Raw genomic sequence first — 26,692 nt, 5'->3', positions numbered from 1 at the left:
TATTTTTTTTAAATTATAACTGAGCTTTAGATAATATTTGAGAAATTTAAGATTTAAGATTATTACTGAGTCAGTTTCTGTCACCCAGCGCAATTTTAAATTATTTCTTCCGTGAAACACAATTCCAAGTTTTGTCCCAGTGGTTCTTTCCCAAACAGCAATTTACTTCCAGTTAATCTCCTTGTATTAGGAAAATAAGTGAATGGAATTAGGATTCACCTCACCCATATACGTGGGTGACGAATCATAATCCAATGTTATCCACACTTGAGGCAGCACAAGAAGGATCAAATTTCTCCTTGCCAGATATTTGGGACAGGATTTTGCCTTCTCGGTCAGGGTGAGCATTCCAAATCCCCACTGCCAATAGGGGACCAATGGGCTTGATCTCTATTCAACCAAAGACAGAGGGCAGGCTCTCGAAACAGCAGAGCCAATAGGAGACCATCCACCATGGAACTAACTGCAACCTCCACAGTGGTATGGGAGAGAGGATATCTCGACCTTGAGATGCACTCTCAGTATGTTCAAAAAATGTAAACTAAAAAACTGGTCAAAGCTGTGTGGCCACCATTATGAATGGGGAGTTCCTCCACAGGACCGCCTGAACACAACTGGAGCCAAGTAAGTGGGGAGGACTTCAAAGCCTGTCTGGAACGCTGGCTATCCAATCTGCCACTGGGAGGTTACCTCCAGGTGGCTGGCTTAGACTAATGCGAAGGCCAGAGGCTAACTGGGGAATGGTAGTCAACGTCTGGTGATTGACCTTAATTGGCCTGTTACTTCCCCACAAAAATACAAGTCAGGAGCAAGAGTGGGCCAGTCAGTTCCTTGAGTCTGCTTCACCATTTGATAAAATCTTGCTAATCTGATTGTGGCCTCGCAATGGTTTGTAGTTTATATAAATGATTTAGAGTTGAATGTAGGAAGGTTGATCAGTAAGTTCATGGATGATACAAATGTTGATGGAGTGGTAAATACTGAGGAGGATAGCCTTAGATTACAGAAGGATATAGACGGGCTGGTCAGTGGCAAATGGAATTCAATCCAGATAAGTGAGAGGTGATACACTTGCGCAGGACAAACAAGGCAAAGGAATACATGATAAACGGCAGGACCCTGGGAAGCACCGAGGCTCAGAGGGACCTTGGTGTGCATGGACACCCGTCCCTTAAGGTAGCAGAGCAGGTGGATACAGTGGTTAAGAAGGCATATGGTATACTTGCCTTTATTAGAACAAAGAACAAAGAAATGTACAGCACAGGAACAGGCCCTTCGGCCCTCCAAGCCCGTGCCGACCATGCTGCCTGACTAAACTACAATCTTCTACACTTCCTGGGTCCATATCCCTCTATTCCCATCCTATTCATGTATTTGTCAAGATGCCCCTTAAATGTCACTATCGTCCCTGCTTCCACCACCTCCTCTGGCAGCGAGTTCTACCCTCTGTGTAAAAAACTTGCCTCGTACATCTCCTCTAAACCTTGCCCCTCTCACCTTAAACCTATGCTCCCTAGTAAATGACCCCTGTGACCAGGAAAAAGCCTCTGACTATCCACTCTGTCTATGCCCCTCATAATTTTGTAGACCACTATCAGGTCGCCCCTCAACCGCCGTCGTTCCAGTGAGAATAAACCGAGTTTATTTATTTATTTATTTTTTTAATTTAAAACAGATTTGTAACATTTACAGAGAAAAAAGGCCATTATACAAAAGCCTTAACATATTGAAAATGAACAGTGGGAAATAATAAACATATTAACGAGGCACTTCCCCTATCAGCTCTGTTTGCCCATACCCCACGTGTTCAACTAAACTAATGTGGCTCCAACCCCCCCACCCCCCCCCCGCACCCCTCCCCCCCCCCCCCACCGGGTGCTGCTGCTGTTGGTTTCCTACGCTGTTCCCTGCAAGCGACCGCCTCCCCCGGGGGGATCCCTGATCACCCCCCCCACTTGCCCTCAAGTCTTCTCTGCTCTCTTTCCCGCTGCCACCCCCCCCTCCTGCCCCCCCGCCACCCCCCGAGGCTTGACCTGCCAGGTCCGCCCTGCGCTTGGCCCTAGCCCGCCCCTCCTCCTACTCTCCTTGGTGCCCCCTGACCTTGGCTAGCTACGCTGACCTCTGCCCTTGGCGCCCAACTGTCTCCCGCCCAAATGCTCGGGCCCTCCCCCCACACACTAAGGACCCATTGACCTGATTGTATCTCCCCGTGCCCTTTCAAGTCCCTTAACCAGCCCCTAGCCCATCCCCCCATCAGAGGCCCCGATCTCCCACCAAAAGATACCAAGTGCAGGGCCCCCCCCTGCAGGGCCCCTCCCCCCCCCCCCCCCCCCCCACTTGTTGCAATCTCCCAAAATCACCCTAAGCAGTGCGCCCTCCAGCCCCCGCTCTCTGTCCAGGCTGAAAACAATCTTTGATAAAACATTACAGTGCAGGATAATTTAACAAACCGCCGCCACACAACAGCTCTGAGAGCCCAGAGTCCTTTAGTTCAAGTCCAGCTTCTTCTTTTAATAAAAGTCCATTCCTAGTCAAAGCAAGTTAGAACACTGAAAAAACTAAGTGCCCGTTAGTTCAAGTCCAGCTTCTTCTCTTTAATGAAAGCCCAAACCTCTTCTGGTGTCTCGAAGTAGTGATGGAGTTCCTCAGACGTAACCCAAAGCTTCGCAGGATACAGCATTCCAAACCTCACCTGCTTTTTGTAGAGAGCTGCCTTTACCTTGATGAATCCTGCACGCCTCTTGGCCAGCTCCGTTCCCAAGTCCTGGTAGATGCGCACCTCGCAGTTCTCCCATTTGCTGCTCCTCTCCGCCTTGGCCCATCACAGCACACGATCACTGTCAGCAAGCCAGTGAAAGCGAAAGGCCCTCGGTCAGTCGCCCGTCCTGGGCTTCCTTGCAGGGGCTCTATGCGCCCCATCCAACTCCAGGGGTCGAGGGAAGGCCTCCGGTCCCATCAGCGCCCCGAGCATACCCATCACGTATGCGCCCGCATCCGATCCCTCACAGCCCTCGGGGAGGCCCACGATCCTCAGGTTCTGCCTCCTGGCACTATTCCCCAGCTCTTCAAGCTGCTCCTGCATCCTCCTCTGGCGGGAGTTCAGCTCCTCCACCTGTGCTCCAGCTCCGTTACCGTGTCCGCCTGGGTGGAGAGCTTCACTTCGACCTCCCTGAGCGCCTTCTCTTGGACCGCCTGCGCCTCGACCATTCGGTCCATCACGGCCCTCATCGGGTCCAACGTGTCCCTCCTCAGTTCAAAGAACAAAGAACAAAGAAATGTACAGCACAGGAACAGGCCCTTCGGCCCTCCAAGCCCGTGCCGACCATACTGCCCGACTAAACTACAATCTTCTACACTTCCTGGGTCCGTATCCTTCTATTCCCATCCTATTCATATATTTGTCAAGATGCCCCTTAAATGTCCCTATCGTCCCTGCCTCCACTACCTCCTCCGGTAGTGAGTTCCAGGCACCCACTACTCTCTGCGTAAAAAACTTGCCTCGTACATCTACTCTAAACTTTGCCCCTCTCACCTTAAACCTATGCCCCCTAGTAATTGACCCCTCTACCCTGGGGAAAAGCCTCTGACTATCCACTCTGTCTATGCCCCTCATAATTTTGTATACCTCTATCAGGTCGCCCCTCAACCTCCTTCGTTCCAGTGAGAACAAACCGAGTTTATTCAATCGCTCCTCATAGCTTATGCCCTCCATACCAGGCAACATTCTGGTAAATCTCTTCTGCACCCTCTCTAAAGCCTCCACATCCTTCTGGTAGTGTGGCGACCAGAATTGAACACTATACTCCAAGTGTGGCCTAACTAAGGTTCTATACAGCTGCAACATGACTTGCCAATTCTTATACTCAATGCCCCGGCCAATGAAGGCAAGCATGCCGTATGCCTTCTTGACTACCTTCTCCACCTGTGTAGCCCCTTTCAGTGATCTGTGGACCTGTACTCCTAGATCTCTTTGACTTTCAATACTCTTGAGGGTTCTACCATTCACTGTATATTCCCTACCTGCATTAGCCCTTCCAAAATGCATTACCTCACATTTGTCCAGGTTAAACTCCATCTGCCATCTCTCCGCCCAAGTCTCCAGACAATCTAAATCCTGCTGTATCCTCAGACAGTCCTCATCGCTATCCGCAATTCCACCAACCTTTGTGTCGTCTGCAAACTTACTAATCAGACCAGTTACATTTTCCTCCAAATCATTTATATATACTACAAAGAGCAAAGGTCCCAGCACTGATCCCTGTGGAACACCACTGGTCACAGCCCTCCAATTAGAAAAGCATCCCTCCATTGCTACCCTCTGCCTTCTATGGCCTAGCCAGTTCTGTATCCACCTTGCCAGTTCACCCCTGATCCCGTGTGACTTCACCTTTTGTACTAGTCTACCATGAGGGACCTTGTCAAAGGCCTTACTGAAGTCCATATAGACAACATCTACTGCCCTACCTGCATCAATCATCTTAGTGACCTCCTCGAAAAACTCTATCAAGTTAGTGAGACACGACCTCCCCTTCACAAAACCGTGCTGCCTCTCACTAATACGTCCATTTGCTTCCAAATGGGAGTAGATCCTGTCTCGAAGAATTCTCTCCAGTAATTTCCCTACCACTGAAGTAAGGCTCACCGGCCTGTAGTTCCCGGGATTATCCCTGCCACCCTTCTTAAACAGAGGAACAACATTGGCTATTCTCCAGTCCTCCGGGACATCCCCTGAAGACAGCGAGGATCCAAAGATTTCTGTCAAGGCCTCAGCAATTTCCTCTCCAGCCTCCTTCAGTATTCTGGGGTAGATCCCATCCGGCCCTGGGGACTTATCTACCTTAATATTTTTTAAGACACCCAACACCTCGTCTTTTTGGATCACAATGTGACCCAGGCTATCTACACCCCCTTCTCCAGACTCAACATCTACCAATTCCTTCTCTTTGGTGAATACTGATGCAAAGTATTCATTTAGTACCTCGCCCATTTCCTCTGGCTCCACACATAGATTCCCTTGCCTATCCTTCAGTGGGCCAACCCTTTCCCTGGCTACCCTCTTGCTTTTTATGTAAGTGTAAAAAGCCTTGGGATTTTCCTTAACCCTATTTGCCAATGACTTTTCATGACCCCTTCTAGCCCTCCTGACTCCCTGCTTAAGTTCCTTCCTACTTTCCTTATATGCCACACAGGCTTCGTCTGTTCCCAGCCTTTTAGCCCTGACAAATGCCTCCTTTTTCTTTTTGACGAGGCCTACAATATCATTCGTCATCCAAGGTTCCCGAAAATTGCCGTATTTGTCTTTCTTCCTCACAGGAACATGCCTGTCCTGTATTCCTATCAACTGACACTTGAAAGCCTCCCACATGTCAGATGTTGATTTGCCCTCAAACATCCGCCCCCAATCTATGCTCTTCAGTTCCCGCCTAATATTGTTATAATTAGCCTTCCCCCAATTTAGCACATTCATCCTCGGACCACTCTTATCCTTGTCCACCAGTACTTTAAAACTTACTGAATTGTGGTCACTGTTACCGAAATGCTCCCCTACTGAAACATCTACCACCTGGCCGGGCTCATTCCCCAATACCAGGTCCAGTACCGCCTCTTCCCTAGTTGGACTGTTTACATATTGTTTTAAGAAGCCCTCCTGGATGCTCCTTACAAACTCTGCCCCGTCTAAGCCCCTGGCACTAAGTGAGTCCCAGTCAATATTGGGGAAGTTGAAGTCTCCCATCACCACAACCCTGTTGTTTTTACTCTTTTCCAAAATCTGTCTACCTATCTGCTCCTCTATCTCCCGCTGGCTGTTGGGAGGCCTGTAGTATACCCCCAACATTGTGACTGCACCCTTCTTATTCCTGATCTCTACCCATATAGCCTCACTGCCCTCTGAGGTGTCCTCTCGCTGAGGTGTCCTCTCGGTGAAGCAGCTCCTAAAAAACTCCATCTGCTGCTCCCTTGGTCAGTGAGCCTCCGCTCCCTGGTCCCTGCCGCCCGCCATGCTTCACCGCCCGGTCAGAGGCCCTCGCTGCACCTGCTTCGAACTTCGCCGTTCCACTCGACCACTTCTGGTCCAACTGTCCATACCCCGGGGGGAAAACCTCTTCCCTTCGTCTCCTCCACCGATTCAGGTCGCCAGGTCCTGAAAAAATCCTGCGAAACAGGTCCGTTTGCCCATCGCGGGCGAGAGCGATCCGACCTGCAACCTGCTTCCTCAAGGGTGCCACCGGAAGTCCTCACAAACCGAGTTTATTCAACCGCTCCTCGTAGCTAATGCCCTCCATACCAGGCGACATTCTGGTAAATCTCTTCTGCACCCTCTCTAAAGCCTCCACATCCTTCTGGTAGTGTGGCGACCAGAATTGAACACTATACGCCAAGTGTGGCCGAACTAAGGTTCTATACAGCTGCAACATGACTTGCCAATTCTTATACTCAATGCCCCGGCCAATGAAGGCAAGCATGCCGTATGCTTTCTTGACTACCTTCTCCACCTGTGTTGCCCCTTTCAGTGACCTGTGGACCTGTACACCTAGATCTCTCTGACTTTCAATACTCTTGAGGGTTCTACCATTCACTGTATATTCCCTACCTGCATTAGACCTTCCAAAATGCATTACCTCACATTTGTCCAGATTAAACTCCATCTGCCATCTCTCCGCCCAAGTCTCCAAACAATCTAAATCCTGCTGTATCCTCTGACAGTCCTCATCGCTATCCGCAATTCCACCAACCTTTGTGTCGTCTGCAAACTTATTAATCAGACCAGTTACATTTTCCTCCAAATCATTTATATATACTACAAACAGCAAAGGTCCCAGCACTGATCCCTGCGGAACACCACTAGTCACAGCCATCCAATTAGAAAAGCATTCTTCCATTGCTACTCTCTGCCTTCTATGACCTAGCCAGTTCTGTATCCACGTTGCCAGCTCACCCCTGATCCCGTGTGACTTCACCTTTTGTACTAGTCTACCATGTTGTGGTGGAGAATGCTGAGACCCAGGCTATTAGAATAGATGGCATTGAGGTACGTAGGGAAGAGGTGTTGGCAATTCTGGACAGGCTGAAAATAGATAAGTCCCCAGGACCTGATGGGATTTATCCTAGGATTCTCTGGGAAGCCAGGGAAGAGATTGCTGGACCTTTGGCTTTGATTTTTATGTCATCATTGGCTACAGGAATAGTGCCAGAGGACTGGAGGATAGCAAATGTGGTCCCTTTGTTCAAAAAGGGGAGCAGAGACAACGCCGGCAACTATAGACCGGTGAGCCGCACGTCTGTAGTGGGTAAAGTCTTGGAGGGGATTATAAGAGACAAGATTTACAATCATCTAGATAGGAATAATATGATCAGGGATAGTCAGCATGGCTTTGTGAAGGGTAGATCATGCCTCACAAATCTTATTGTGTTCTTTGAGAAGGTGACTGAACAGGTAGACGAGGGTAGAGCAGTTGATGTGGTGTATATGGATTTCAGTAAAGCGTTTGATAAGGTTCCCCACAGTAGGCTATTGCAGAAAATACGGAGGCTGGGGATTGAGGGAGATTTAGAGATGTGGATCAGAAATTGGCTAGCTGAAAGAAGACAGAGGGTGGTGGTTGATGGGAAATGTTCAGAATGGAGTTCAGTTACAAGTGGCGTACCACAAGGATCTGTTCTGGGGCCGTTGCTGTTTGTCATTTTTATCAATGACCTAGAGGAGGGCGCAGAAGGGTGGGTGAGTACATTTGCAGACGATACTGAAGTCGGTGGTGTTGTCGACAGTGTGGACGGATGTAGCAGGTTACAGAGGGATATAGATAAGCTGCAGAGCTGGGCTGAGTGGTGGCAAATGGAGTTTAATGTAGAGAAGTGTGAGGTGATTCACTTTGGAAGGAATAACAGGAATGCGGAGTATTTGGCTAATGGTAAAGTTCTTGGAAGTGTGGATGAGCAGAGGGATCTAGGTGTCCATGTACATAGATCCCTGAAAGTTGCCACCCAGGTTGATAGGGTTGTGAAGAAGGCCTATGGAGTGTTGGCCTTTATTGGTAGAGGGATTGAGTTCCGGAGTCAGGAGGTCATGTTGCAGCTGTACAAAACTCTGGTACGGCCGCATTTGGAATATTGCGTACAGTTCTGGTCACCGCATTATAGGAAGGACGTGGAGGCTTTGGAGCGGGTGCAGAGGAGATTTACCAGGATGTTGCCTGGTATGGAGGGAAAATCTTATGAGGAAAGGCTGATGGACTTGAGGTTGTTTTCGTTGGAGAGAAGAAGGTTAAGAGGAGACTTAATAGAGGCATACAAAATGATCAGGGGGTTAGATAGGGTGGACAGTGAGAGCCTTCTCCCGCGGATGGAAATGGCTGGCACGAAGAGACATAGCTTTAAACTGAGGGGTAATAGATATAGGACAGAGGTCAGAGGTAGGTTCTTTACGCAAAGAGTAGTGAGGCCGTGGGATGCCCTACCTGCAACAGTAGTGAACTCGCCAACATTGAGGGCATTTAAAAGTTTATTGGATAAACATATGGATGATAATGGCATAGTGTAGGTTAGATGGCTTTTGTTTCGGTGCAACATCGTGGGCCGAAGGGCCTGTACTGCGCTGTATCGTTCTATGTTCTATGTTCTATGAGGGACCTTGTCAAAGGCCTTACTGAATAGACAACATCCACTGCCCTGCCTGCATCAATCATCTTTGTGACTTCTTCGAAAAACTCTATCAAGTTAGTGAGACACGACCTCCCCTTCACAAAACCATGCTGCCTCTCACTAACACGTCCATTTGCTTCCAAATGGGAGTAGATACTGTCTCGAAGAATTCTCTCCAGTAATTTCCCTACCACTGATGTAAGGCTCACCGGCCTGTAGTTCCCTGGATTATCCTTGCTACCCTTCTTAAACAGAGGAACAACATTGGCTATTCTCCAGTCCTCCGGGACATCACCTGAAGACAGTGAGGATCCAAAGATCTCTGTCAAGGCCTCAGCAATTTCCTCTCTAGCCTCCTTCAGTGTTCTGGGGTAGATCCCATCAGGCCCTGGGGACTTATCTACCTTAATATTTTTCAAGACGCCCAACACCTCGTCTTTTTGGATCTCAATGTGACCCAGGCTATCTACACACTTCTCCAGACTCTACATCCACCAATTCCTTCTCTTTGGTGAATGCTGATGCAAAGTATTCATTTAGTACCTCGCCCATTTCCTCTGGCTCCACACATAGATTCCCTTGCCTATCCTTCAGTGGGCCAACCCTTTCCCTGGCTACCCTCTTGTTTTTTATGTACGTGTAAAAAGCCCTGGGATTTTCCTTAACCCTATTTGCCAATGACTTTTCATGACCCCTTCTAGCCCTCCTGACTCCTTGCTTAAGTTCCTTCCTACTTTCCTTATATTCCACACAGGCTTCGTCTGTTCCCAGCCTTTTAGCCCTGACAAATGTCTCCTTTTTCTTTTTGACGAGGCCTACAATATCTCTCGGTATCCAAGGTTCCCGAAAATTGACGTATTTATCCTTCTGCCTCACAGGAACTTGCCGGTCCTGAATTCCTTTCAACTGACACTTGAAAGCCTCCCACATGTCGGATGTTGATTTACCCTCAAACACCGCCTCCAATCTAGGTTCTTCAGTTCCTGCCTAATATTGTTTTAATTAGCCTTCCCCCAATTTAGCACATTCACCCTAGGACCACTCTTATCCTTGTCCACCAGCACTTTAAAACTTACTGAATTGTGGTCACTGTTCCCGAAATGCTCCCCTCCTGAAACTTCTACCACCTGACCGGGCTCATTCCCCAATACCAGGTCCAGTACAGCCCCTTCCCTAGTTGGACTGTCAACATATTGTTTTAAGAAGCCAGCCATGGTGCCACTGCTCTGGCTGCTGCTGTTTTCCCCTGATAGGCTATCCCACCCCCCCCCCCCGCCCCCGACAGTATCCAAAAGGGTATACCTGTTCGAGAGGGGGACAAACACAGGGGATTCCTGCACTGACTGCCTGCCCTTTCTGGTGGTCACCCATTTCTCTGCCTGCACCTTGGGTGTGACCACATTTATATAACTGCTATCTATGACGCTTTCCGCCACCTGCATGCTCCTCAGTGCATCCAACTGCTGCTCCAACCGAACCATGCGGTCTGTGAGGAGCTCCAGTTGGGTGCACTTTCTTCAGATGAAGCCATCCGGGACGCTGGAAGCCTCCCGGACCTGCCACATCTCACAGTCAGAGCTCTGCACCCCTCTAACTGACATTGCGTCAATTAATTAGTAAATTAAAGTTAAAAGGTTAAAAAAAAGTTACTGTTAACTATCTGTTTCCTAGCACTAGATTTCTACTATAAATGTGAAAGCTAAATACAGTACTCTCCGATCTCTGGCTTAGATACCCCTCTAAATTATAATTAAATAATTATGTTTAATTAGCTTACCAATGCTTAATTTTTAAAAATTTAATGTAGATTCCCAACCAGCCAATCAGGTCACAACTTTTCTGTGATGTCACTTCAGTTCCCCCCCCCACACATACACAATTTGAAAAGGTAATAAAAATCACTTACTTAACTTCCGAGGGTCTCAGATGCTCTCTGGTTAAAAATTACAAACTTTTAATCTCCCTGCAGATTAAAAGTTACAGGCAGAAGAAAGAGAGAGAACAAAACAGTAGGGAAAAAGCACCATCTCCCACTCTGCACTGAATTAACTCACTGCACTAACTTACCAAGTTCAGAATTCCCACTCTGGATGTGCCTCACTCAGGCTGTGTCTCTTTGACCTGTGCAACGCTTACTGAGTGCGCTTTCTGTCTGTCTTTTATACAGACTTCAGCTAACCAGGGTGACTAATGCTACTTAAACTTCAAAGAGAAGAATACAATGTGCACCTTTGTGCCCCTAAACAGGCCTCGGGTGACTGACAGATAACTGATAGATATTAGCTGAGGAATAGAGTTTCAGAGCAGGGAGGTTATGCTGGAACTGTATAAAACGTTGGTTAGGCCACAGCTAGAGTATTGTGAGCAGTTCTGGACACATTACAGGAGGGATGTGATAGCCACTGGAAAGGGTGCAGAGGAGATTCACCAGGATGTTACCTGGACTGGAGAGTTTTAGTTATTGGATAGACTGGGGTTGTTTTCCTTGGAGCAGAGGAGACTGAGGGGGAGCAGTATTGAGATGTATAAAATTATGAGGGGCATAGATTGCGTAGACAGGAAACCTTTCCCCTCAGTGGAGGGATCAGTGACCAGGGGGCAAAAATTTAAGGTAAGGGGCAGGAGGTTTAGAGGGGATGTGGGGGGAAACCTTTTATCCAGAGGGTGGTGGGAGTCTGGAGGCAGAGACCCTCAGAACATTGAAGAAGTATTTCGATGCTCACTTGCAATCCCAGGGTAGACAAGGCTATGGGCCAAGTGCTGGAAAATAGGATTAGAATATTTAGAACATAGAACACACAGTGCAGATGGAGGGCATTCGGCCCATCGAGTCTGCACCGACCCACTTAAGCCGTCACTTCCACCCTATCCCTGTAACCCAATAACCCCTCCTAACCTTTTTGGGCACGAAGGGCAATTTAGCATGGCCAATCCACCTAACCTGCACGTCTTTGGACTGTGGGTGGAAACCGGAGCACGCGGAGGAAACCCACGCACACACGGGGAGAACGTGCAGATTCCGCACAGACAGTGACCCAGCGGGGAATTGAACCTGGGACCCTGGCGCTGTGAAGCCACAGTGTTAATCACTTGTGCTAGCGTGCTGCCCATTTAGGTCATTGTTTTTGACCAGTGTAGTTACGATGGGCCGAAGGGCCTTTCCTGTGCTGCAGATCTCTGTAACTCTATGACTCCATGACTCTATTTTCCTTAACCTTAAATTTCCTTGTCAATCAAGCATTTATCTAACTGCACCTTAAAAATATTCCATGAACCTTCCTCTACTATTCTCTGGGGAAGAGAATTCCACAGACTAATAATCCTTCGAGAGAAAGAGTTTCTCTTCTCATCTGTCTTAAATGGGAGGCCCCTTATTTTTAAACTGCGTCCCCTGTTTCTAGTTTCTCTCACAAATACCCGTGGATATTCAGATCCCAGCCTTGGTCACCGAGCAACCATATCCATATAATGGTTATCACATCAAAATCAGTTATTTTTCTTTGTTATCAATTCATTCATCTTGTTACAAATGTTGTGTGCGTTAAAATAAAGAGCTTCGAATTAGCGAGGTTGGTATTCCATGTTTGATGTCCATGAACCCATAAACAAAGTGATAGAAGGCTTTTATTCATATTGAATTGCATAACTTGTTAGTGTAAATGTTACAAAATTTGTTTTCTGAGTTCATGATCTCAGGCAGAGGGGACACTGAAAAGACATGAATCACAAACTCACCCTGCAAAATAAGATCAGAAGGCTGATGGATCTGTTGTTCAACTCTGATTATTACGATTGTGTGCTGCATTAGCAGAGATATGGGATCAGTCTAGTTTCACCTTCTAAGTCAGTGAAAAATAATCATTACTCAAGGATCTGAAAGGAGAATGTTCCTCGGATAATAATAATCTTTATTATTGTCACAAGTAGGCTTCCATTAACACTGCAATAAAATTCCTCGGATAAAACTTGAAGAGAATAGTATGAAGATGAACAACAATGGGTGAGATCTTCTGGGTGTTCATGCCAACAGTATATTTTGGTCCTGCCAAGGATGTTCTATAAGGGTCCTTCCTGTTTATTCCATTATTTCCACTTTCTTTTATTTTTGCTGTTGCACTTTTGATCCATGATTAATGGACATGTGTCTGTAAGGCAGCTTGTATCTTTAGTTCAAGCAGAAGAACCGAGAAGCCTCTGCTGGTTTAAACTGAAGCTACAGACTGATTGGCACCAGTGAAAGAGATGGGCTGGGACTCAGTTTGATTGATTTGGCTGGTGGCCAATGAATTAGCTCAAAAGGCTGTGCTGCCTGGTAACAGGTGGTGATTGGATTTTATCCCAGTGGAATGGTCCTCAGAGGTTTCAGTATTGATTCTGGAAGCACGGTGAACAGACCCAGCTAATTCTCTCCTGAAAGACTCAGCTAACTCTCTCCAGAAAGCCTGTCGTGAGGGCTGTCTCTCTCTATCTCTCTCCAGTAACCTGTGCTGTGCTCCTGGGACTGCAGACTGGAAGCAAGGTGTGATGAGAAGTAAGGGGCCTCTCCAGGAATGTTGTGAGTACCATATTTCTAAACTACAGAAAACCTGAATGAATGAATCTACAGAGAAGCTAGTGCAGCCTGCATCAAAGACTTTAAACTACATGCTTGCTGTGAAGAGGAGTGTGCTAAGAATCATCATCTGAAACAAAGACCCTTTCTTCCTTGCTCTTATATTTCATTACCCTTTTCCACCCCTCTGTATTTATCGATCTTGTGTGTAGAGGCTGGGTGTCAAATTAAAGTGGGAGTTATGTCTTAGTCAATAGTTAACCAACTGTATCTGCTGCATATTTCATTATAGTTCTTGTGATTAATAAATAGTAATTGTGTTTAAATTTACAAATCTGGTGACTGTAATTATTGGGCAGGCAAGGGCCAAAAACGTTCAGTATTTTTAAAAGAATTATTGGTTAATTCACTTGTGTTGGGACTCCGGGTCAAGTGGGACTAGAATTGTCAGCGCACTTGCCCAGGGTGTGGTAAAGTACCCCATCAGGGATTTCCCAGCGTGTGGGATGGATTCGATGCTGGCCAATAGTGGGATGCCTCCCAACACAAGAAATGCTGCGGGGAAGCCAGAGAATTTTGCCCAATGCCTCCAGTGTTGTGCAGCTTACAGGAAGGAGAGAGTAGGGATAAACGGGTCATTTTTTGGGTTGACAAGATGAAACGAGTGGACTGCCACAGGAATCCGTGCAGGGACCCCAATTATTCACAATTTAAATCACTGATATGGATGAAGGGACAGAATTTTAGGATTCAGGTTGCTAAATTTGCTGATGCCACAAAGTTAGTCGGAGAGTAAGGTGTGAAGAGGGCATAAGAGTCTGCATTGGGTTATAGTTCTAGATAGGTATGGACACAAGCTTGGCAAATGGAGAAGAATTTGGGAAAAATGTGAACTTCTGCACTTCGGCAGGAGCAATAGAACAGCAAAATATTATTTAAATGAAGAAAGGTTGCAGAACGCTGAGAGCAAAGGGATCTGGGTGTCCTGGTACCAAAACCGCAAAATATTAATCTGCAGGCATAGAAAGTTATAGAAAGGCAAATGGAATGCTTTGTTTGTTGCAAGGAGAATGGAATAAAAGTAGGAAAGTTGTACAGCGATTGGTGAGACTACATCTGGGATAGAATTTGACAGGTGGGTCCAAGCTTTACCCAGAAGCGTGTTAAATAGCACATGATAATGCCGGGTGTGTATCCGAACATCATCCCGCACGCACATGATATTTTGATTGGCAAATACAAAACCCCAACAATTAGGCTGCTTGTTGGGGGAATTAAATCCCCAATTGACCAAAATTTCACGAGCCCCATTCAATTTCAAGCTCACTGCGTGGGAAGCAGGCAGGTGCACCAATCATTTTTTAACTTTTGGATTCATGAGCAGGGTAAAAGGGGAATGTAGCAAACGCTGGATGAGAAGTTGGGAGTTTCAGGGAAGGAGTTGAGGTTGAGAGAGTGTTTTTTGTGTTGGGAACAGCACACTGTAACTCTCTCAGTATTTTAGGTTTGGTCCCCTCTATTACCCTTTGTGCATGAGTCAGCTCCATCTGCATACCAGCAGGGAACATCTCCTCTGAGGAAACGCACAGCGAACAAAAAGGGAAGAAGCTTACTGGTCACAGGAACTCCGCTCCCGCCTGCTGTGTCTCCCAGGACTTGCTATTCTTCAAGCAGTGATGCTTCAGTGGCCTCTGATTTGAATTGAATTTGATTTGATTTATTGTTACATGTACCGAGGTGCAGTGAAAAGTATTATTCTGCGTACAGCCCAGACAGATCATTCCATACATGAAAAAACATAGGACATAGGACATACATAAATACACACTGTAAATACATAGACATAGGCATCAGGTGAAGCATCGGGTGAAGTATACAAAGAACAAAGAACAGCACAGGAACAGGCCCTTCGGCCCTCCAAGCCCGTGCCGACCATGCTGCCCGTCTAAACTACAATCTTCTGAACTTCCTGGGTCCGTATCCCTCTATTCCCATCCTATTCATGTATTTGTCAAGATGCCCCTTAAATGTCACTATCGTCCCTGCTTCCACCACCTCCACCGGTAACGAGTTCCAGGCACCCACTACCCTCTGTGTAAAAAACTTGCCTCGTACATCTACTCTAAACCTTGCCCCTCTCACCTTAAACCTATGCCCCCTAGTAATTGACCCCTCTACCCCGGGGAAAAGCCTCTGACTATCCACTCTGTCTATGCCCCTCAAATTTTGTAGACCTCTATCAGGTCGCCCCTCAACCTCCTTCGTTCCAGTGAGAACAAACCGAGTTTATTCAACCGCTCCTCATAGCTAATGCCCTCCATACCAGGCAACATCCTGGTAAATCTCTTCTGCACCCTCTCTAAAGCCTCCACATCCTTCTGGTAGTGTGGCGACCAGAATTGAACACTATACTCCAAGTGTGGCCTAACTAAGGTTCTATACAGCTGAAACATGACTTGCCAATTCTTATACTCAATGCCCCGGCCAATGAAGGCAAGCATGCCGTATGCCTTCTTGACTACCTTCTCCACCTGTGTTGCCCCTTTCCGTGACCTGTGGACCTGTACTCCTAGATCTCTTTGACTTTCAATACTCTTGAGGGTTCTACCAGTCACTGTATATTCCCGACCTGCATTAGACCTTCCAAAATGCATTACCTCACATTTATCCGGATTAAACTCCATCTGCCATCTCTCCGCCCAAGTCTCCAAACAATCTAAATCCTGCTGTATCCTCTGACAGTCCTCATCGCTATCCGCAATTCCACCAACCTTTGTGTCGTCTGCAAACGTACTAATCAGACCAGTTATACGGAGTGTAGTACTACTCAGTCGAGAAGATGTGTGGAGAGATCAGTTTAGTCCACAAGAGGGTCATTCAGGAGACTGGTAACAGAGGGGAAGAAGCTGTTTTTGAGTCTGTTCATGCATGTTCTCAGACTTTTGTATCCCCTGCCCGATGGAAGAAGTTGGGAGAGTGAGTAAGCCGGGAAGGAGGGGCCTTTGATTATACTGCCCGCTTTCCCCAGGCAGCGGGAGGTGCAGACAGTCAATGGATGGGAGGCAGGTTCGTGTGATGGACTGGGCGGTGTTCACGACTCTCCAAAGTTTCTTACGGTCTTTGGCCGAGCAGTTGCCATACCAGGCTGTGATGCAGCCAGATAGGAAGCTTTCTATGGTGCATCTGTAAAAATTGGCAAGAGTCAATGTGGACATGCTGAATTTCCTTAGTTTCCTGAGGAAGTATAGGGCTTTCTTGCATGCTGTCTGTAAACGCTCTGACGGATGCCATTGGAGACAGTGCCCCATACCTGCACATGCTGACCCCGCTGCCACAATGTGGCCAGAGATTATTTTATGAGGAAATTTTGGTCAGGTTGGGTTGGAGTTTAGAAGAACGTAAGATGATCTTATTAACTGCCAGGTGGGCAGCACCTTAGCACAGTGGTTAGCACAGTTGCTTCACAGCTCCAGGGTCCCGGGTTTGATTCCCGGCTTGGGTCACTGTCTGTGTGGAGTCTCTACATTCTCCCAGTGTGTGCGTGGGTTTCCTCCGGGTGCTCCGGTTTCCTCCCACAGTCCAAAGATGTGCAGGTTAGGTGGATTGGCCATTCTAAATTGCCCTTGTTCAGGAAGGTTAGATGGGGTTCCTGGGTTACGGGGATGAAGGATTTAGGATGGAGGTGTGGGGCTTAACTAGGGCGCTCTTTCCAAGGGTCGGTGCAGACTCAATGGGCCGACTGGCCTCCTTCTGCACTGTAATTCTATAACCCTGAGGGGGCTGAGCAAGGTGGATGTCCTCTGGGTGGTCCACTTGTGAGAGAGAATGGAGTGAATATTTTAGGCATTCCCATTGGTAGGATTTTCCAGTCCCACCAATGACGCCCCCTAGAAAACAAATAAATGGCAGAAACCTTGAACAAGTATTTTGTATTTGCCGTCATTGTAAAAGACACAAAAAAAAATCAAGAATAATAGAAACCACGAGGAACCTGAATCAATCATGATCGCTAGTGAAAACGGACTGAGAAAATTAATAGGATTAATGTCTGCCAATTCCCCTGTGTCTGATGGTTTTTAAAAGAAGTGGATGCATTCGTTGTAAACTTCCAAAATTCCCCAGATACTGGAAGGGTAGATTGGGCAATCATAAATATGATAGTGGGCAGCACGGTAGCATAGCGGTTAGCGCAATTGCTTCACAGCTCCAGGGTCCCAGGTTCGATTCCCAGCTGGGTCACTGTCTGTGCGGAGTCTGCACGTTCTCCCCGTGTGTGCGTGGGTTTCCTCCGGGTGCTCCGGTTTCCTCCCACAGTCCAAAGATGTGCAGGTTAGGTGGATTGGCTGTGATAAATTGCCCTTAGTGTCCAAAATTGCCCTTCGCGTTGGTTGAGTGGGGTTACTGGGTTATGGGGATAGGGTGGTGTGGGCTTGGGTGGGGTGCTCTTTCCAAGAGCCGGTGCAGACTCGATGGGCCGAATGGCCTCCTTCTGCACTGTAAATTCTATGATTACCTATGATGCTTCTCTTCAAGAAAGGAGGGAGACAGAAAGAAGGAAGATATAGCTAACAGCTGTCATCAGGTCATTGCTAGAATCCATTATTAAAGGGGAGTGAAGGGGAAAACTTGTTTGAAAAAGAGTTCATTGAGGATGTAACAAGTAAGCTTCACAAAGCAGAACAAGTAGATGTGGTGTATTTGGATTTTTGAAAGACATTTGATGAGGTGCCACAGACAAGGTTGCTACACAAGACAAGAGCTTATGCTGTTGGCATGATATATTAGCATGGTTAGAAGATTGGGTAACTAACAGGTATTATGACACTCTGGACGAGCGCATGGTCAATTCGAGTCCCACTTGACCCAAAGTCATAACACAACAATTAACCAACAATTCTCAGAAGAATACCTGAAGCCTTTGGCCCTTAGCTGTCCAATAATTACAATCACCAGGTTTGTAAGTTTAAACACAATTACTGTGTATTTATAACAAAAACTATAGTGAAATCCGCAGCAAATACAACTGGTTAACTATCATCTAATTCCTCACGTTAATCTCCTCAATCCTCTCTACACACACAAGACAAACACAGAAGGGAAGACAGATTAGCAGATTGTTCTCCCCTGTAACTTCTGAATTCCTCATTTTTTCTGCTGCTTTACATAAAGATACATGTTCAGTAATCACCAATGGATCAAAAATGATAACGGCAAAATAAAATAAAAGAGAAATAAAGGAATAAACAGGAAGGACCCTTACACAGGTAACCCCCCCCCCACCCCCCCTCGGCATGTCTTCCAGCGACAGAGGCGACTCACTATTGGCCACCAGCAGGATCTTCTGGTCCCATCAATGTCTTTGCCGTTTCCTTTGGCTAGCCCATCCCGCTGCAGGGGTCATCTTTGACAGGACTGGAAGATCCCGACAGTGGAAAGGGCCGGAAAAATGCAACCAGAGAATCGGGATCAATGGGTCATTTTCAACTTGGCAAACTAGTGGAGGTTCGATGCTGAGGCCTCAACTAGTTACAGTTCATATTAATGACTTGGAAGAATGGATTTTGTATTCTAGCCAAATTTTCTGATGATACATCGATTGACTCGGTCATTGAAAACATTCAAGGCTGAGTTGGACAGATTGTTAAACTACAAGGTGATCAAGCATTATTGAGGACAGGTAGGAAAGTGGAATTGAGGCCACAATCAAATCAGCCATCATCTTATTGAATGTGGAGCAGGCAGGAGGGGCCAGATTCCGACTGCAACCTCTGTTTCTAACGATCGTCTGCTCTTCCAATCACTGACCTGTTGTCAACTCACCTATTTTCTCGTCCCAGCTACCTTCTATGGGTAAAGTTCAGTCCACTGTCATACATCTTGTGTGGGTTAAAGAGGTTACTGATTCTTGGGCCAGAGGATAGAAGGAAATGCAAATTTATCAGTAGAATGTTATGTGACTTTAAAGTTATTTGTTATAAGTGTGAAATTAAATTCTAAAAAAATATTTTAGTAGAGATCAAATAAACAAAGCATTAATTAATTAGATTGGAAATGAATGCAGGCCAAGAACATGAATATTGATATTAACCGTTTGCTTTCACCAACCATTCAGAAAATATGAATCTGAACAGAAATATTTTTGGTGAGCGTGAAAATTTATTTGGCATAAAAATATTGAGCTGCTCTGCATCCTCAGTTTTTGACAGAAATGCTTAAGAAACCCGAAATAACCTGAGTTAATCATTGCAGAATCTCAAACAGAGAAATTATTTATTAATTGATCAAAGAGCAAATTCTAAATTCATTCCAAGACAGGTACAATGTACGTGACAATTTGGGGTTGAATGTTTGAAGTGAAGAATGTCAGTCGAGATCTCATTCTATTCCAGATGGCACCAGATTGCTGATTGTGTTTTCATTGGTTGAGCAAAATTCAAGCCTGTTTCTTTCATGTCGATGACCTTTGTGAGAGATAGAAGAGACTAAAACTATTTTGTGAGACCTGTACAGTGATCACAGTGCATCTCTTTCACATCCATTATGAAACAATGATGTACAAAGGCCTTCACTTGCAGAACGAAAGAGCAGCAAACTGCTCACAGATTTTGGCAATTTCTACTGAGCCAGGCGATAAGAGGTTCACATCATTAAATTCCTCTTTAATTTCACAAACTGCTGGGCGGGAAACAGAGGGAAGTAGATCCTTGGAAAATAGGCGACAGGTTTAGATAAAGGATCTGGATCGGCGCAGGCTGGGAGGGCCGAAGGACCTGTTCCTGTGCTGTAATTTTCTTTGTTCTTTGCTTCTGGGAAAACATTGCTCGCACCTGTTCTCTGATGATCAGGCACATGTTGTCGTACCAAATGCACTGCTTGAGGACATCACCATTTACCCCACATTATATCTGCATCGGTATTTTCATTTAACTATTGTAACATAATAACAGACAGGAATTTTATCTGGAGTATTTAGTTGAAAGTTTATGAAAGCTATAATCATAAAGTGTTTGAACTGAGGAATTTTTATACATATTTTTATTGCATAAGCCCAAAGCGGAACAAAATAATTTAACGATTGAAAATCCACTGATCTGTGAGTAAGCTTCGTATAGAAACTATCATAATACATTTTAATCCAGTAGTTCTATATAGTTAGGAATATCTCTCATATGGAAATTAACCAGAATTGCCTATGTATAAGGTCACGTTACCCATTAAAACAAGCGTATACTTTTCATGTAGTCTTAAACTTCTATTTGTATAGTGGCTGATAAATACACTGACACATTACACTGTTTCAACAGAATTTCACATGGTGATGTCCCACTACAATAACAACTGCTATTCATATAATCTTTAGTGTAGAAAAGCATTCCAAGGTGCCATACTAGAACTTGGAATTTGAACACAAGCAATAGTATAACAAACCATCTCATCAATCTTACTTACAGTTGCTCTTTAAATTAAACAAATGCCAATTTTGAATTCAATTGAGTAAGCAAAATCTAAGAATGAAATTGTTCTCAAACTTTCTCAAAAAAACTGAAATTGCAGACATGTATATCTTATTTCCGTGATTGTTTCTGTCTTAAAATAAAACATCGCCAATTCATAGCTTCTGATTTAATTGATAATGCATTGTGCTTTATAACAGTGTAGAGAACAAGCGCAGAACTAAGCACGTACAGAAAAGCATCAACCCAGAATGGAATCAAACTGTGATTTACAAAAGCATTTCGATGGAGCAGGTAATGTTATGATTTAACATCACATTGGAGAACACAATTGACAGAATAAACATTCCTTTGGACAAATAAGATTCAGCAGGAATATGACCCACCCATTGGAATAATGCAGCACAAAAATAAGCATAAATTGTGGAAAGAATTCAGATCTTTAACAGTTTATAGAAGTTTGCAAAGCTGCCTTGAGGCTACTGGTTGCTGGTTTATTATTCTTGCAAGAGTTGAATATGATAAAAGGAAATAACTAAAGCTGGAAACTTGAATGCTAGCTAGCTTTATGTGATGTATGCACAAGGACCCCCAGATCCCTCTATGCTGCAGCTTTCTGCAGTCTGTCTCCATTTAAATAATATTCAGCTCCTTTATTTTTCCTACCAAAGTGCATAACTTCACATTTTCGCAAATATATTCCATCTGCCAAGTTTTTGCCCACTCACTTAACCTTCCTATATCCCCCTGTAGATTCTATGGCAGGATTCTCCGGCCTCCCAGCCTCGTGTTTCCCGGAGGGGGGAGGCGGCATGCATTTTGCTGCCGGCAAGATTCCCTGCTTCCGCCACTGTCAATGGAAATTCCCATTGAAGCCACCCCACACCGCCGGAGACCATGTACTGACAGCGAATGACCAGAGAATTCAATGTTTATGTCATCCACAAAGTTCGCTATCGTACAATCACGTTTCTTATCTAAATCATCAATGCAGATTCGATGGGCTGACTGGCTTCCTTCTGCACTATAGGTATTCTTTGGTTCTATGAATTCTATGGAACACTTTTTGGAAATCCAACTATATTACATCTACTGTTTCCCCTTTATCTATCCTGTTCATTACCACCTCAATGAATTCTAATATATTTGTCAGGCACTGTTTCCCCTTTATGAAGCTATGCTGACTCTGATTATATTATGCATTCCTAAATTCCCTTGGCTGTAACATACTTTATAATGAACTCTAACTGGACTCTAACATTTTCTCAATTAGAGATATCAAAACTGCAGAATATTCCAGATGTGATCTCACCGAAACCTTGTACAATCGTCACAATACTTCATTCCTCTACTCCAATCCCCTTCGCAAAACAGCCAACATGCTATTTACCTACTTAGCATGTTGCACCTGCGTGCTAACTCTCTGTGTTTTTACCAGCACCCAAGTGTCTATGAACATCAACACAAGTTTCTTACCTTTGAAAAAATGCTCTGCTTTTTTATTCTTATGATCAAAGTGATCTGAGGGGACCATCCCTAAATCAAAGGAATTTTGGAAACTCATAACTAGCAAGTCCACTTTCTCCAGATTTACCACTTTGAGGGTGCAGCTAGCAAGTCCAGGGCATTTGTCAGATTTTAGTCCCTGAAGTAACCCCGGGATTCGCCGTCTCAGGAATGCACAGACTGCGTTCCCTGATTGACAGAGGTCGGGATAGTTGCCGGGCGCCGACCCAAACGGCTGGCAGAAACCAGCGGGAGAATGGGAAAAAAAACAAATGGTAGTAACGGCCTTGAACAGATCCTGCCCTGGACTTCTGGCCCATTTAGATTGGAATTAACGCTCTGGACTGGTCTGTGTCGGTCACTGGACTGGAGAACGGCGCTTATGTGACCACCGGCCAGGTGGAGGCCGTGTTGTCAGCGCGGTGGTTGGTGCAGGTGCCTCGGGTGGGGCAGTGGGTCCATCTCGGTCTTTCAATCAAAGTTGAGTTGATCCTCGTCTAACATTTTGGCATTGTCGGTTTGGGGCTGTTGTCTGTGACGGCAACAGGGGCGGGAGGGCCGGCGGCAACTCTGGCAGAGCTGGCACCGCACCAGGCTGTTCGGCGGCGACATCCGTGGAGCGGCGCCAGCGATGATCCACGTGATGAGCGACTTCCTGCCCTTGTGCCCTGACCTTGTCCTGACCTTGTGCCCTGACCTTGTGCCCTGACCTTGTGCCCTGACCTTGTGCCCTGACCTTGTGCCCTGACCTTGCCCTGACCTTGCCCTGACCTTGTGCCCTGACCTTGTGCCCTGACCTTGTCCTGACCTTGTGCCCTGACCTTGTGCCCTGACCTTGTAGGATGTCGGCCTGGGACCAATCGCCGAAGTTTGCATCGCTGGGGGCGAATGTTCGGGCCTGTGGGCGGTGACCGGTGCCAGTCTCAGTCTGGTCCTGTTTCTGACTCTCCTGCCTGGGTAGGGGATGGGCGATGACCAAGCTCAGGCAGGTAGGGAGTTGTCAGCGGCCAATGCGCGGGGCCTGATTTGGTGCCCGAACCTGAGCAGCACCATTCCCTGTCTGGCGCTCTCCCTAAATACTGCAATTTCCACAGCTCCTTGGCGGTCTAAATGAGTCTCAGCTGGTAGTTTTCTTTGCACCTCCCCCCCTCCCCGGCCCGTGGTCTAATCACGTGCCTTGTCTTGTGTCTCACAGGACCAGGTGGAGATGCGGTGGGTCCATCCGGTGTCCCCCGCCCCCAGCCAGTGCCTCAGCCGGAGTTGCCCCCCCCCCGTGAGCCGAGCAGTGACGGAGACAGCAGCTCGGACACCAGCCCCCGCCCGAGACTCAGGACACCCCAGAGCTCGGGTCGGAGGTTGACAGCGATTTACTGTCACAGCTTCTCCAACACCCTCCACCATCCAAAAGACACTCACCCCGGTTGGGCACTTTAGTAAAGAGGCTCCTGGGACACTGTCCGGTAACCACACAGCTGACCCACCCCCACCCCGAGAGGGCGGGCAGTCGGAGGGCAGGCTGACCCCAGGGACTAGCTACCCTCCAGTCGGGTCTCGAATTTCTGGAACGGACAGTCCGATCGCATGGAAATACAGTCGCAGAGCCAGGGCCCACATGAGGGGCTGTCGCCGAGCATCCAGCAGCTGCAGGCACAGGTGGAGGAGTTCCCCCACGGCAGGAGCAGAAGATGGTGCCGACCACGCCTGCCTCCCAGGCCAACACCGCACGGGTGGTGTCCGAGGTGGAGGCATTGGGCACGAGGATCGCGGTATGGATCAGTGTGTCCAAGGCCTGGGGCAATCTGTGCAGGTACTGGCCGAGGCCCAGGACAGGGCTGCCCTCTCACAGGCAGCCATGTGCCAGAGCCACCTGGAAATCGCAGCGACGCTCCTCAGCGTGTCCCAGTCACAGCCGGCCATGGCTGGGAACATCGGCGGCATTGCCCAGGCGCTGGCCAGCATGGCGCAGCCACAGAAGGAGGTGCCACAGTCCCAGAGGGAGATGTTCCACTCCCTGTGCTCCATGTCCGCGAGCGTGCAGACCCTGGTCGATACCAGAGCGAGCATCCAGGACTGGCAGCGCCAGGTGGCGGGGGAGCCTCGGGGCTTATCTCCACTCGCATTCCCCTCCCATGGAGATGCCTGGGGGCCATCAGGCACCCCGAGCACCGCCCAGTCCATCACACAAACCTGCCTCCCATCCATTGACTCCATCTACACCTCCCGCTGCCTGGGGAAAGCGGGCAGCATAATCAAAGACCCCTCCCACCCGGCTTACTCACTCTTCCAACTTCTTCCATCGGGCAGGAGATACAGAAGTCTGAGAACACGCACGAACAGACTCAAAAACAGCTTCTTCCCCACTGTTACCAGACTCTTAAATGACCCTCTTATGGACTGACCTCATTAACACTACACCCTGTATGCTTCACCCGATGCCAGTGCTTATGTAGTTACATTGTATATGTTGTGTTGCCCTATTATGTATTTTCTTTTCTTTTCATGCACTAAACGAAGCGTTTGAGCTGCTCACAGAAAAATACTTTTCACTGTACCTCAGTACACGTGACAGTAAACAAATCCAAATCAGCCACGATCGCAGTGGATAACCCCTGTTGCCCAGGAGCCAACCCCACAGCCGGTGTGGGGGTGGGGGGGAATCTTGATCATGTCAGGAATCACCGAGTGTGCCAGGATGGAGGGTGTCGTGCACACTGCCCGGGTATCAGACGCAGTGGCGAATGATGCACAGCTGATGGTTGCAGACCAGCTAAATGTTCATTGAGTGGAACCCCTTTCAGTTTGTGTAGAGCGGCCTGTCATCTGCAGGTGTTAGTAGGGGAACATGCATCCTGTCGATCACTCTCTGGACCCGGGGCATGTCGGCGATGGCAGCGAACCCCGCTGCCCGGGCAGCCTGGTGGGAACGGTCCACATTGAAATGGATGTATTCAGCCGACTGGGCATCTAGGGCCTCCGTGACGGAGCGGATACACCAGTGCACCGAGGTCTGTGAGATCCCGCACAGGTCCCCACTCGGCGACTGGAAGGACCTTGTGTAAAGGTTCAGGGCGACCGTCACCTTGACAGTCACCGGGAGCAGGTGTCCTCCCCATTCCCCCGCGGTGCCAGGTGTGCCATCATTTGGCAGATATGTCGCACTGTCTCCCTGCTCAGTCGGAGTCTCCGACGGCATGCTTGTCCGGCAGGTCCTCGAATGACAGGCGGTGCCAGTACACACGAGGCCTTGTCGGGCGCCTCCTTGGCACCTCCTCCTCCTCGGCCTGTTGGGTGGCCAGCTTGCCATCCTGAGCGGCTGCCACCTGTCCCTCTACGGCCCACTGCGTTGCTGACCGCTCCGCTGCTGCCTGCTCCCTGCTGCCCGTTCCACTGCTGCCCGCTCCACTGCTGCCCACTTTGCTGCTGCCCGCTCCACTGCTGCCCACTTTGCTGCTGCCCGCTCCGCTGCTGCCCACTTTGCTGCTGCCCACTCCACTGCTGCCCACTCCGTTGCTGCCCATTCCGCTGCTGCCCGCTTCGCTGCTGCCCATTCCGCTGCTGCCCACTCCGCTGCTGCCTGCTCCACTGCTGCCCACTTTGCTGCTGCCCACTCCACTGCTGCCCATTCCGCTGCTGACCGCTCCGCTGCTGCCCGCTTCGCTGCTGCCCATTCCGCTGCTGCCCGCTCTGCTGCTGCCCGCTCTGCTGCTGCCCGCTTCGCTGCTGCCCATTCCGCTGCTGACCGCTCCGCTGCTGCCCGCTTCGCTGCTGCCCATTCCGCTGCTGCCCGCTCCACTGCTGCCCACTTTGCTGCTGCCCACTCCACTGCTGACCGCTCCACTGCTGCCCACTCCACTGCTGCCCGCTCCACTGCTGCCCACTTTGCTGCTGCCCACTCCGCTGCTGCCCACTCCGCTGCTGCCCACTCCACTGCTGCCCGCTCCGCTGCTGCCCACTTTGCTGCTGCCCACTCTGCTGCTGCGCACTCCGCTGCTGCCCGCTCCACTGCTGCCCACTTTGCTGCTGCCCACTCCACTGCTGACCGCTCCACTGCTGCCTGCTCCACTGCTGCCCGCTCCACTGCTGCCCACTTTGCTGCTGCCCACTCCGCTGCTGCCCGTTCCGCTGCTGCCCGTTCCGCTGCTGCCCGCTCTGCTGCTGCCCGCTCCGCTGCTGCCCGCTCCGCTGCTGCCCGCTCCGCTGCTGCCCGCTCCGCTGCTGCCCACTCCGCTGCTGCCCGCTCCGCTGCTGCCCACTTTGCTGCTGCCCGCTCCGCTGCTGCCCACTTTGCTGCTGCCCGCTCCGCTGCTGCCCGCTCCGCTGCTGCCCGCTCCGCTGCTGCCCGCTCCGCTGCTGCGCACTTTGCTGCTGCCCACTCTGCTGCTGCCCGCTCCGCTGCTGCCCACTTTGCTGCTGCCCGCTCCGCTGCTGCAGCTTCCTCCTCCTCCTCGAGCAGCTCCAGCCACAGCCGCAGGGCATCCCCCAGGGCTGTGGCGACCAGCAGGAAGGCCACCATTGCTGGTTGAGTTCCAATATCCATTGT

General features: G+C 48.3%; 1 protein-coding gene across 6 annotated transcripts in view; it reads left to right on the top strand.

Annotated features, from left to right (window-relative positions):
• Window positions 1-26,692, top strand: part of pcloa (piccolo presynaptic cytomatrix protein a) — a 633,232-nt gene that overhangs the window by 468,117 nt on the left and 138,423 nt on the right. For all 6 annotated transcript variants that reach the window (XR_011934010.1, XM_072470931.1, XM_072470933.1 and 3 more), the window contains one exon: window positions 20,847-20,940. Coding sequence is in view for 5 of the 6 variants with exons in the window: in XM_072470931.1 (XP_072327032.1) it covers window positions 20,847-20,940 (94 nt within the window). In the remaining variant the exon portion in view is untranslated. The remainder of the gene's footprint in view (window positions 1-20,846; window positions 20,941-26,692) is intronic.

The sequence above is a fragment of the Scyliorhinus torazame genome, chromosome 13 (assembly GCF_047496885.1).
Source record: "Scyliorhinus torazame isolate Kashiwa2021f chromosome 13, sScyTor2.1, whole genome shotgun sequence".
Taxonomy (NCBI): domain Eukaryota; kingdom Metazoa; phylum Chordata; class Chondrichthyes; order Carcharhiniformes; family Scyliorhinidae; genus Scyliorhinus; species Scyliorhinus torazame.
Note: the sequence above shows the minus strand (reverse complement) of the source record. Positions and strands in the feature narration are given on the sequence as shown.